This window comes from Perna viridis, chromosome 2, assembly GCF_037379345.1.
Source record: "Perna viridis isolate PV_CMFRI_1.1 ecotype Kerala chromosome 2, ASM3737934v1, whole genome shotgun sequence".
Lineage (NCBI taxonomy): Eukaryota > Metazoa > Mollusca > Bivalvia > Mytilida > Mytilidae > Perna > Perna viridis.
In genome coordinates, this window is record NC_142446.1 from 68,399,377 (window position 1) to 68,413,233 (window position 13,857).

The following is a 13,857-nucleotide window of genomic DNA, read 5'->3' on the forward strand; positions in this document are numbered from 1 at the left end:
CCAGAGACCGATCAAGGTTGAGAGATATGTGCCTCGCCGTATGCTTCACGAGGAGCGAAGATGATAGGTAGGTAGGTAGGTAGGTAAAAAAAACTTAGCATCAATAGCACACGTTATATATTTTTTATAATATTATTCCGGGTATTATTTAAATTTTTCCATGTGGTACATTGTGAAAATACATACATGGTTTAATTCCAACGAAATTGTCGAAAGATATTTAAGTGAATCTAAATATTGGGTTGATTGTGCGGATTCTTAATATAATATTGAGTTGTAATTATGCATACAAATGCAGGGAATCAAATTGTATTTACTCAACTCAGGTTAAGGATGTTGTACTCGGGATGTCGGGTTCATTTATCAAATTTTATTCTTGACATCGAACCCCTAACACTAAGTACAAATGTCACACAATCATTCATCTACGAAAAAGAAACTTCGTTAAACATGCCACGGATTACAGACATCGCATTTTAATTAATTGGTTCTTTGGTAAAGAAAAACTTTAAAGTCTTTAATGTCTCCGTTAAGAACAACACCTCCGCGAGTAGACCATATACATTACGTGGATTAATTGAAATAATACCCTTCCCTTACTCCAGCAATGCTAGAGGTTGTCTGCCAAGCTACTCCTGACTTGGTGCCATAGGAGTAACCCTGTGTAACGCTAAACTTATCAAACCCATTTTAGTGAATATTAAGTACTATTCCTCTTTTTGCGTCACATACATATAAACATTGAAACATTTTTATTTTTTTACAACTTTTATAAGGATTCTTTGTATAGAAAAGCGAATCGTGTATATGCGTAATGATACCGAAAACCCCCATTTCGACGTGCAATAAATTGCAAAGTTAATTTTTTTGCATTGTTTATCGAATAAACAGAAAAAGCTTCATTTTCATATAGTTTATTTGACATTCCCCATATTGAAGAACCAAAAACATAACAGTTGAAAATATGCAATCCGAGTGGATACACTCCTATATGGAAGCTGTTTCGCTCCCCTGTCTTATTACTTCCCGTTCATACCGCCAGAAGCCAGGTGTGTTGACTTAGACTTTACCTTACAAATCAGAGCAGTGCAATCAGTTTTACCTGTAAATCCATAGGAGATCAAAAGAGAACAAAATCCGTTGAGTGTATTTAACACTGCTATAGTAGATTACCTTTAAACTTTTGAGATCGTCCCTACAATCAATAATGAAATGCCCCAGGTGAATCTCTAGACTGTCAAATTCAGTTTTAACGCGGATATGGCGACTGCAGGTTCGTTCACAAAATACAGAAGTTGGAGTACGGTGGAGTCAGAGGATCCTAATGACGTGGGGAGGCTTTATATCCCTGAAAACCCTCTTCCTAAGAAAGTGAAACAGACATACAGCACATGGGCTTTCTCTCTTGTGATTCTGAGCCTGAGTGTTATGTTTTTAGTTGGACTTTTAATTGGATATTTTTTGAAAGATTCACAGAAAGAAGAATGTAATTTTGGAAATAGGAGAGATAAAATAGAACCTCATATGCTCCACTCTGTCCATGAGAATATTATGTACTTTATATCAAATGATAATGCTAGAAAAATATCAAAGTGAGTATACATGTATATATTTTCTGCTAATTTTATTTTTGGCTCAATTTTTTTCAGGGCCTAATCAGTAGAGGGAGAAATGGGGAAAAAAACGTCTTCTTGTTTGTGCACTTCTCCCATTTGTCTTTGACAAGAAGTTTTTGTAATTATAGATTATATATTAAAAATGTCACTGTTATTTTTCAAACAAAATTCCCCAGGAACCTCAAATAGAATTGTACAGTTGGGCTTGAACATACATTTACATAAATGTACATTGTGTACATTACATATAATATATGGAATTTCACAAACTCGAGTTGAACTTGGTTGGACATATACATTTACTTCTGCAGTCTATAATACTTGCACATAGTTTCATCATACACATGTCAAGTGAAATGTTCATTGTACATGTACATGCACTATTACTTTTCATAAAAAATTTTCAAAATTAAAATTAAAATTAATTTGAACATTTACTGTTATGACATGTACATCGTACTTGTATATTATTCTCTGGTACATGTACATGACTACTGCTGACTTAAAATAATCTGTGTTACTAAAGTGTAGTTGTATTGAAGATATTAAACTTAGGCAAGTGTTATGGAAGAAAGTGGGGGGGGGGGGGGGTTATGTTAATAGAATCCTATTTTTTGTTTGAGAATTTGGTTAAGTTTTGGCAGAAAATGATAGCTTGGATATTACCCCATGTTATAAATTTCTGGATTTGCTCCTGCAATGTACATGTACATTTTAAATGTACCTTATACATGTACAATGTACAAATGGAATATGAATAATAAAAAAGAATAATTTTTAGTATGATTCCTTTGTGTTTTGTTACTAAATTTCATATACAATACAATATTTTATTTATTTTTTTTTACCATATTTTGGTTCCCATAAACAGCATTAAGAGCAAGTACTGATAAAAAAAACTATATAGAAATATACACTCAATATTTCTACAATGAAGGTACATTTTGTGAATTAAAGATATTGACAGATTTAACATGCCTCAAATTACAGGATTAAAATCTTAATTGTTAAAACGTTCAAGTTATTAACATGTCAGTTTTCTGGATGAAATAATCAAACTTTGTTGGTATGAATGAGATTACTATTTTCTTTGAGGTGTCATTTGTATATTATCTTTTAAATCAATGAATATTGAAACATTTTGCTGTACACAAATGTTCTATAACAATATGGTATACAATATATGAAATGAAGGAAATCGGTATGAATTGATGAATTATTATCTCTCCAATGACAGTTTGAATTACAATAGAATAGTCTTGTAAATGCTTGAATTGACAGTAGCACTCTGTACGATTTAATTCAGGGAGATAATGAATAGAATTAACCAATTATATATATTTGAATCACTGTCTCTTCTTCATAGCAATATTTTGGTGACATGGCGATAAAAGAATTCATAATAGAACTTTTGTATGACTTCTGTGTTAGAAAATCTCTTGTATTGGTTCGGAATTCAAAAGAAAGTTTTCGATATGAGATAGCACATGTCCTCCTTTTGAGTATTTCATGTGGAGAGGGTTAATCCATTGACTTGGGTTATTGAGTTGAATTGAATTTTTTTTGACTTTTTATAAAATATACGTGTTGAAAATTTTCTAATGTTTGAGCATTTTTCAACTTTCTGTTCAAGTAAGATCTCAAAATGTATTCTTATCTTAGTTAGGGAAATAGCCGAGTTGAGTAAAAATTGGTTGCTTTTATTGCATTAAGAATATTAAAGAAAATTGAGAATGGAAAAGTTGTTAACTGCATATTTCTGCTGAGTGAGAAGTGGGTTACTTTTCATATTCAACATTTATCAATGGTCTTCCCAAATTTCTAAATGAAAAAATGTGATAATTAGATAAATTTTTAACAATAAAACCTGTCTAAACTAAACTGAATAATTCAAAACCTGTCTAAACCGAACTGAATAATTCAAAACCTGTCTAAACTGAACTGAATAATTCAAAACCTGTTTAAATCGTATGGAATAATTCAAAACCTGTCTAAAACCAAACTGAATAATTCAAAACTGTCTAAACCAGACACCTTTGAAAGTCTTGAACAAATTGATTTAAATATATTTTGAACAATGGTAAACCAAACCCATGTGACAGAGTTTGGTTTAGACAGGTTTCCCTTTACATTAGTTGTACCTAAGTTATAGATTTATTTAATTTTAACATGCATTTTACATTTTTGATGCTTCACTACTTTTCTTAAATTACCTCCCCTTTCTGAATGTAAAAATAAAGTTTTCACACCAGTAGACACAAAATGGGAAAAAAAGGAAACCTTTTTGTTAGAAATACATTTATTTCACCCATATCTTTGTACTAGGTTCAGTAAATGTGAAAGTTTGATCTGATACATTCACCTTTCTAGACAAAATATTTTAAAGGACCATTTTAAGTCATTAAATCCATTTTTAATGGAAATTATAATTCATAATGACATTTAGTTCCTAATCTGTGAAAACCATTAGTGAATGGGTATGAAACCATATAAAAGATGAAGTGACCATGAAAAATTAGGGGTCATTCAATTGATGGACAATGTCACTAAGTCACACTGCATCCAGCTGTTGTGAATTTTGTTGGAAAATTGGATTTGAAGAGAATCAAGGCACCACCTTGCTCCACCATTAGTTAATGTAAATGAGATAAATTGCTGGGTTCATACAAACTTTGTGTAGGGTGGCATGTATTACAAAGCAAGTTGTTTAAACTAAAATTGTTTCTGAGGATTTTAAGCTTTACTTTCCTACACATGTGGCTGTGGACATTGGAAATAGTCACGTTTCAGACCACAGGGGTCCAGGGACAGGGTTTTGTAGTTTTTCAATGAGTTACTTCAAAACTTTCACTTTAATTAAAAAGCCAGAAAATCATTGAATAAGCTAACAACATAAAATGTTTCAACAGTTACAGGTTGAGAGGGTCTTTTCATGTCCAGTAGAGGATAAAATTTGTAGCTCTTTGTAGAGATCTTCAGAGGAAGCTGTTTTATTCTGTTGGTGCAAGAAAGCAGTCCTTTCATCAAATTTATGTGGACCATTTAAGGCACATAATACCTTGTGTTTAAGTGTCTTAGAATAAGCTTCTGTTAAAAAGTCACTTCTATGACAAAAAGATTGTAAAACAAATTTATGGCAAGATTATCAGGTTTCTTATTGCAGTGACAATTTTAAAACAGTATAATTAACTTGTCGTGAAGGATTTTTGTCCTATTTGCTTGGCTCACTGCTTCACATGATAACAATGATTAAATGCAGTTCATAGAAAATAACTGCAACTGAATAATTCATTAATTTAATGTGGTACAGAAAAACATATACTTTGTATGTAAATTGAACACATGGAGTACTTTTTTTAAATTATATCAATCAAGAAATTTACAAAAATTGGGACCACTGTCTTTCCTTTATTTTCTTTATATGTATATGTTTCAGGCAAGAGGGGTCCTCTCTGGGCCCCTTCCATTTTTGATCTGCATACATGTATGTCATTGTGCAGTTGAATTCAGAGTTCTTCTAATGTATTGTATAATGTTACAAGAACATATAATGGCCTGACTGGCTGACTTACATGCAATGAATACACATATTACAATCTATTCAGTGAGATTCACGGTCTTGTCACAGTGTACATGTATGATACAGGCATGAATTTAAGGGGGCAGATAAAGTCAATAAACAGAGATAGGGATATTTTTTTGTCTAAAATTATACAGACCTCTGAAATAAGATGGGTATTCAATATGATTGGAACTTTCCAAATTTGGTAAAAATGACAAACTATAGTGCCCATATTGGTAGTGGATATTTGGTCTTTCTGTTCTTTGTCTTCTTTATAAGATTACAGGTAATATTTGATGTTTTATTTCATATTTTTCCAAGTTTCTAAACAGAAGAAAAATCTGCATATTTTCCCAATTTATTGGGCATCTGGGCTTAAAAACAAGTAAATATTACCACTTAGAGATACATGTACATGTAAGTGACTTTCATCCTAACCTTTTAGAATCACAAAAATATGTGTAACTTGCGTATGGATGATTTTAATGTTTTTTTTTTCAAGTTTTGTACAAATCATGCAATCATATCTAAATATACAGAAATTATAATATACGGAAATTATATAGTACATATACATTAAATTCAATGTGTATACTGCACATGTACATTAAATTCAATGTACATGTAAATTTATATTTGACCTATTGAGATTTTATTTGTGCATACACATGCCATTGCTGTTGACATTCTGTCTTAAATTTACCTTGATTTTCATACATACAGCTAATCCTGTTGCATAACATTTTATAAAAAAAAATATAATACACTTGTTAGTATGCATATTTCACCATGTGAGATGCATTTTATGGACGAACTCAGCCACATGGAATAATTATATGTATACATATAGTATTATAAGCTGATGTAAAAAAATGTTGATATATGTAATAAATGTTAAAAGGAATTGAGAAGTCATAAATATACACTTGTATTTCTATTTAGTTACATCATACATGTACATGTATATTTGTACATGTACATTATGGTTTCTCATACTTCTCTTTGTAAGAATCATGTAAAATCTGAAAAATGTGATATACCCCTAAAAAGGCTACATATTTTTATTTTTGTAATTAAGTTGTTTTAGGGCTTTATAATATGAAATGTGTAATTATTCATTCTAATCTGTCTGCTCTTAGGAGATAAACATCATATTCCAATAGATTCTATTGTATTTAAGTGTCATTTACAGAGTTATCTCCCTTAATTTTGAATTCTACAGTGCATTCTACATGATTTTTATCTCATAAGAACTTGGGATGAAAAACGGAATGGAAATTTCTGTTTACTATGCCCATTCAAACAAAATTATAAAAAATAAAAATATATAGGCTTTTTACCCATGAATCACATTTTGCATGTTTCTTAGCTGGAGTGCAACTTAATTCAACTGATCTCTCTCATAAGATTATCTCTAAACTACATGGAACAGTATATACTAAGTATACATATATAGTTACATGTACATATATAAGATGGTCCATTTTGGTAAAAATCTTCAAGTCATTTCCTTCCAACATTGTAAAGTAATATTAATCTTTACTGTTCTCCTCTTTTGCAGTAACTTTACACATTTGTGTTTAATTATCCTACTTTAAGTAATACTTTCTAATTGTTTTCCTACAGAATCATTGTGTTTCTAATATATTAAACTTGCATACATGTATAAAAGACGAATTGATTTCAAATTTTATCATTGTGTGTTGCTTCATATAGATAGGGCATGTGTTGTAAGCAATTTTGGTTGCTCTCCAATACCAACTACCTCTATGAGTTTGGGTATGCATAGCACAACAATGTGTACAACTTCATGTTTGTTTTTAAAAAAAAGAATGTTATTGGTTCCCAAGATCTGCCTGAGCATTAGCTGTCTCCAGTTATACTGTATGGTTTATACCTATAGTGAATACCTACACGTATAGTACACATAAGTCCATAAGCAGCTAGACCTCAGTTGGAATCACCTGAATAATGAAGTGAATTAACTCCCCTTTACTCGCATGACTTTTAGTAAATTTGGGTAAGCTAAGTATTTTACACGTCTACCTTTTAATTTGTGATATTTGCACAGACCAAGACCGTATAAATAGATGTATCAAATTCAGCTTGAAAGCAAATGTTATTGAATGGCAGATAAAATATTTATACTGGTTGTTTTCATTATATTCAACATAAGCCCTTTGGTTTTTCTGTTCCTTTAAATTTGTAATACTTTAAATAATTTTTGGCTTCAATTTTCCCTATAGTTTAAATATTATTTCTAAAGAAAAAATACAATTTATACTACATTTCATACGATTAGGAACTGAAGTTATAATCTTCTTTTTAGTTTTTAAAAGTATTAAAAATGCCTAGTGTAGTCTCTTTCAAGTATTTACTTTGAGATGACCCCCAGAAAAGTTTGGTCTGTGGATTAAAAGGAAACTACTAGTATTTGTAATTGAATAACCTTTAGACAAATATACCATATTTACATTGTAATGAACTTATACCCCAGGCTTGCTAATGTTGAAATTGCTTTATCACTTATGTTTTTGAATGTAGTGTGAATTTCTACAGCTTTTTATCATGTCTTTGTATTATAAATTATAGGTTTAGAAATCAGTGATAATTTGATTTGACAATAGCCCTAGAAGCTTTACAAAAATGATCATACAATTTAATTCCTATTCAGACATATCTCTAATAAACTTTTAATCTTGAGAATGTTCCCAATTCTTATGTTTTTGGTAGTTTAAAACCTGAATAGAGTTAGGTTTTCAGATAATTTAAAAATTTGTGTGAAATGATTCACGTAATTGCATCAAATTGTAAAAAATTCTTAAATGTATGGGAATTTCTAGAGGAAAAATATATTTAAGTTTGACATGCATTTTAAACCCAATTGTGAAAATTGTGAATACTGAAAATTCTGTGGAGAATTATAGGAGGTAACCATCACTGTGTAGCATTGTTGTACTACATGTACATGAATATAAAAAAATTCAAAATCATTGAATTGATGAGTTCATGAATTAATTTCTTTGTAAATTTAATTGTTAAATATGCACTGATTTTCTAATAACTTGTCAAAAACTCAAAATATGACTTGAATTTGATAACAGATCTTTTATTGTACGTCTTGTTTGTACTGAAGTTCCCCCTGATTGAAAAGTTGATAAAATATTTATACAAATACATTATGATTTGACAATATCTTATATTTGTACTTTGTATTGAGAAAATCTAATTAGATAATCATTTAGAATTGATCTGTTGGGTACAGCTATATGTATTCTAAGACATGCCATCTTTTGTTGCTTTGAAAGCTGTACCATTCTTGTGCAAAAAACTTATTGATGCAATTGTTACAAAATGATTGTCAGATTTTTTGTTACAAAATAAAATTTTAGTACAGTTCTCAAAATTTTGAGTGCAACTTCGACAGAAGATAGCTTGGTGCCTGTTGCTGCTAGATGCCATCCATACAATCCTACATTTCACTTGGAATGACTGACAGGGTGAAATGTATGCTGTGAAAATGATTGATAACATAAAGCATGTACATTTCATACTTTATGTAATCAAGTGACTGTGGCATGTTTGACAAATCATTACATTTATTTAATTTATCAAACATAAAATTATTGTTTGAACTTTTAGATTTTTTACAAAGTTATAAAATGTTTACACATCAGTCATCATACTAAAGTAAATAAGTGTACTCATATCTGGACAGACACCAAAACCTTAAGGCCTAGACTTTTCTATAAAGATGAAATAAAAGATGACAGGCATAAAAGTGCATTGTCTGAACTAGTAAAAGGATGGATACATCACACTTACAGCTGTAATTTATAAAAGTACAAAATAATGGTTGCATATCACAGTAAATATGTATTGGTGTGAAACTGGCTATAAAGATCTGTTTTTATGTAAATCACTTGGTTTTCTCCCATTGTAGTAATATCTGTAAATGTTATTTAGGGCCAGTCTAAAGCTACAGCCATTTTTGCAAAAGTATTAGAGTTAAAATGTGGTTGTTATAGACAACATGTCACATGTATGAAGCGTTGTGACTACATGTGCATGTCTATTTCTTACATGTATGAAGAATTTTGTGAAGAAACAGCTGCTGGTTTTCAGGGTCTCTTGTTGTTCTAAGATTAATATGATACACATTTACTGGTACATATATTCGAAAGAGTGAATCAGGAATGACTTGAAGATTAAATGAGTTAAATCTTTGAGCATTCTCCGTGTTTCAGTGACATATATTATTGGTTATTCGTGATTACTAATTGATTGTCCAATTTATTATGTAGATTCTCTCAGTAATTTATTGTTTTTTTTTTCTCAAATAAGATTTTCTTTCATTTTGTGATCTGCGAATACTCCAAGTGATCAAACAAAAAAAGAGTTTATGTCACAAGAGATAAGTGTTATGATGTTTTGGCAGAAAGAAGTCGGAGAGTAGAATTACAGAATTTATTTCACATATGATTTATTTCATAGGGAACATCCCATAACTCACTACCATATATTTAATGAATGTATTCAATTTCTGATTAGTTTATACACTATAACCTAATTTGGGTCTGTTTATGCTGAATAATCCGGTTGTTGTACTGACAAAAATGGTCCTCACCACAGTGTAATATTTTATTGAGTTTTACATGTAAAAGATGTAAAATGGAAATGGCCTGAAAACTCAATAAAAACTTGATATTCTTTTTTTTTTTTTCAGAGAGTTGTCTCTCCTGCAGAAAGTTAAGCAAACAGAATATGTAAGGAAAGAATTACAGGCATATGGTCTTGACCGTGTGGAAATTCAAGATTTTGATGTAGTTGTCACCTACCCTGATCCTAGGAGACCTGATCGACTTGTAGTTGTTGATGCTGAGGTGAACCATATTCTAAGTAACTGGACATTAAGCAATGAAACTAACAACAAAAGAATTGAGGCGGCATTGCAGGGAAATATTGGAGGCGCACAGAAACTTAAAACTCATTTCTCTGAGGTAAGTTACATGTACATTGGTACATTACTAAACATGCTACAAAGATCAAACACCAAGCACTTGTACAGTATATAAACATTGCTCATTCATTTATTTCTTATGAGTTGAGTCAACTTTCACATGTTTGCACTTAATTTCTCAGTCATTTTAAGTCATGTGAGTTAAAATACAATGAAATCTTTGCTTTATTTAATTTGATAAAAATGCCCAAAATTGGAAAAAAAAGGAATAATCTGTTAGTGTTCAGGGGGTACCAATTTTCGTAGTTTTCGTGGGTTTTGTAAGCTACAAAATTTGGTGTCAAACAAATAAGAACTTTTCCATCTGTTTGAACAGTAGAGTTGTCAAGTCCACAAATTCAAGATTCTATGAACTGATAATTTTCCCCTTAACCACGAAAATTGGTATCCAGGAATGAAGGTACTTTCACAGTATTTCAATAAATCATTTGAAAAAAACAGCCATCAGTATGCAGGCTCAGACTAAAATATTGTTCTTTAAAATAAGTATATGAAATTAATTTTGGAAGGAGTAATCAAGGGAACCAAGGTTATAGAAAAGGAAAAAACAAAGGAAAAAAAATGATAAATTGTAATAAAAATAAGAAATAATATTTAAAAAAATGAAATTGTTACAAAAGTTTTAATTCAAAATTTTAAAACTTAAATTATTTACATATTCTCCATTACAACTTCCCACAATACCTTTTTGAGCATTTCTCTCAATGTGTGGACAATAACAATCCCCACTATATTAACTTATCAGATTGGAGAGTCTTTTATGGCCCACCATAATTATTTCTCAACTGTCCTGTGATTTCTATCTATTTTATCATGAATAGAATTAATTAAATGAAACAGCCTTGTACAAATAGGAGCCATTAAATATTAATAAACATACTGGTGTTTATTATTGTTTCATTTGTCTTTTATTTACTGGGTAATTGACTTCGGGGAATGTCATAGGTAGATATAGTCCTTTGATCTTAAAGGTGTGCACAGGTGAATGAGTTAGATTGGTTTGGATTTGTCAGGTGTTGGTCAGTGACAAGTTGTTAACAGCTGGTAGGGCTGTAGTTATAAACTATATTGGATTTTGTCCATGTGATATTAAAACCATGTAAAGTGAACCCCTTTTTACCTATAGAGTTTGTTTGATTTAGACAGGTAATCAGTTCCCCAGGTTCAATATATATTTAAACTGATATGAAGAGACTTTTGTAAGTGTCTGGTGTAGAGTAGTTTTTATTTATTCAAAGTTCTATTTACACAGATTTCACTGTACAAAACACCCCACCCCCTTATTTGTGTCAATTATGATCTTTGACATGTCATATAAGGTAATTTTCTTTCAAATTATGGGATTTAGGTAAATTGATTAGCATTTATATTATAATCTATTGATATGGATTTTTTAGGAAGTAAATCTGGCTTATTTTTATTAATTTGATTGTCCAATCTGCATGAGACAGTTTGTCAGATAGTGCAGGGCTGGATTTCTAAAATGTCAATTTTTTTTGGATGTGCATGGCCTCAAACCTCAAAAGAGAATTCAGGTACATCCATGTATCGAAATCAATATCTGGATACAGACATTGTTATCTCATAAGAGAAGATATTGTAGGCTTGCAGGGCTTAACATGTATTTTAGCTGAATGCAGAGAGGATACATGTTTGATTCCAATAAATCCACATCAGAACTGTGACAAATTGATCTTTTGACTTAACATGGTGATTTTTTTCCCTCTTTGATCTTTCAAGTATTTACAAATCTGATCTTGTGGCTTCTAAAGACTTGACAGGTCACTGCTACACCTGACAGGGATTACTGGTATATCAATTGTTTTCTCGCCTGAATATAGCTGAAATATTGCTGCTCGGGCGTTACACCCCAACAATCAATCAATCAATCAATCAATGGTTTTGGTGGTTCAGTGTTAGCATGCCCATCGCCAGTGAGGATGGTTGTTGATTCATTCCCTGACTGGGTTGTACTTCAAGACTTTAAAATAGTTGTTACTGCTTCTCTGCTAAGCATATGATACAGCAGAGTGTTGAGTGACAATAAAAGTTAGAACTATATGTCTTGATTATAAATGTGTCGGTGTACATGTGTTTGTGTGATATAAGAATCTGGATTAGTACAATAGAGGCTAATGCATCTATAGATCCTGGGGTGTTCCTGTTTTTTGAACCCCCTTCTCCTCTACTTAAAATCAGTGGATTTTCATCTGTTCTGTGTGAATTTGAATGTCCTAAAATGCATGAAATACATGTATCTGCAATTGGACATTAAATTAAAGTCAATCAGTTAAGTGTTTGATATTTATAAAATGTACTTTCCATGTGTTATTTTTGACTTCATTACAGTTTATATGGGCATAAGTACTAGTTGGTGACAAACTTAGCTGGAATGACTCACAAAATTGATAGCATTCATATTTGGTTCAGTAAATATTCTAAGTGCAAATCAGTTTCTAAAATTTTTAAACACTTAACTAATTATTTACCTTTAGTCATTGTGATGTAAAAGGTAAAGAAAAGTACAATATATTATAAATTAGGAAATTGCATGTTCAAATATTTGTTGTTTTTTTCTTTTTTTTTCTTTGTTGAAAGATTTGCAAGCAACAGGGTTAGAAGTAGCTTTGATCTTCGTTTATCGATGTGCACTTGCTAGACTGGAAAATTTAGATGTTTAAAAACATTTATTTAAGGACAATTTTGCTTAGCTTAGCCAATAAAGGAGTTCCAACTAATTGCAGATTTTAAGTTTTTAAAACTGTAGCTTTCAAAGAATTCATTAATATTTAATTCACCTGACTCAATTTAATCCAAAGGAGTAGATGAATATCATAATGTGGTATATATTCTTGCCTTGAATTGGCAAGCTAAGCTTTGATTTCAAGATACTAAAAATATATTTCTAATAAATAAAGATCTGACAACTGCACGTAGTAACCAATCATTGCCAAAAATTATCTAACATTTTTAATTCTATTAAATTTATCATTCATATGTAAAGAATCAAAGGTGCCAAGAAAAGGTCAGATGTCAAGGGCATGTCAAATTTTATTTAAAATATGAATTTAATATTTAAATTTAATTTTGCTTAAGCTTGAACACTCCAGCTGTCTTGTCTCCTGACCTTTTGACCTTTACATTCCTTACCTTTCCTACTCAATCTGAGAAGATTCATTTGAAATTTATTTTGGAACATTTTACGATACTTCTCTCCTTAGAAAAGCTATAGATACAAAATTAATATTTCCTTTAATTAAGTACCAGTCCACATAAATTTCAGACATGGCCAATTGTAAAGTGATTCATGGTGTAGAAAAAACCACCAAACAATGCTATACTTTCACGTAACAAGAATCGTTTCTGCATTGGGATCTGCACTTTTTAGAAAATCATACATTCATCTCCCACTAAAATCAACCAAGTGAAACCAAATCTAGAACGATAACTCTTTCAAAGTGCCAATTTTATGTACAATCAATAAATTTTACCTAAAAAACGCAACCCTAAACAAAAAACAAACGAAAAACTAAGACTGGTTATGTAATCTATAACAGTTTCTGAACAAGTATTTAAACTGAATTTGGTGGGTTTTTCATGTGCATGAATCACCCTCTGTCTGATTTTTAGAAACACTGGTACTGAAGTGCAAAATCATA

The 13,857-nt window shown here is 30.8% G+C and overlaps 1 protein-coding gene across 5 annotated transcripts in view; it reads left to right on the forward strand.

Moving 5' to 3' along the window:
* Nucleotides 1-1,022: 1,022 nt before the first annotated feature.
* Nucleotides 1,023-13,857, forward strand: part of LOC148626657 (glutamate carboxypeptidase 2-like) — a 40,524-nt gene continuing 27,689 nt past the window's right edge. For 3 of the 5 annotated variants that reach the window (XM_088570820.1, XM_088570821.1, XM_088570822.1), the window contains exons 1-2: nt 1,023-1,592; nt 9,905-10,178. In XM_088570820.1, the coding sequence (XP_088426946.1) occupies nt 1,261-1,592; nt 9,905-10,178 (606 nt within the window). In that variant the 5' untranslated portion in view covers nt 1,023-1,260. The remainder of the gene's footprint in view (nt 1,593-9,904; nt 10,179-13,857) is intronic. The other 2 variants (XM_088570823.1, XM_088570824.1) reach the window with 1 other exon arrangement.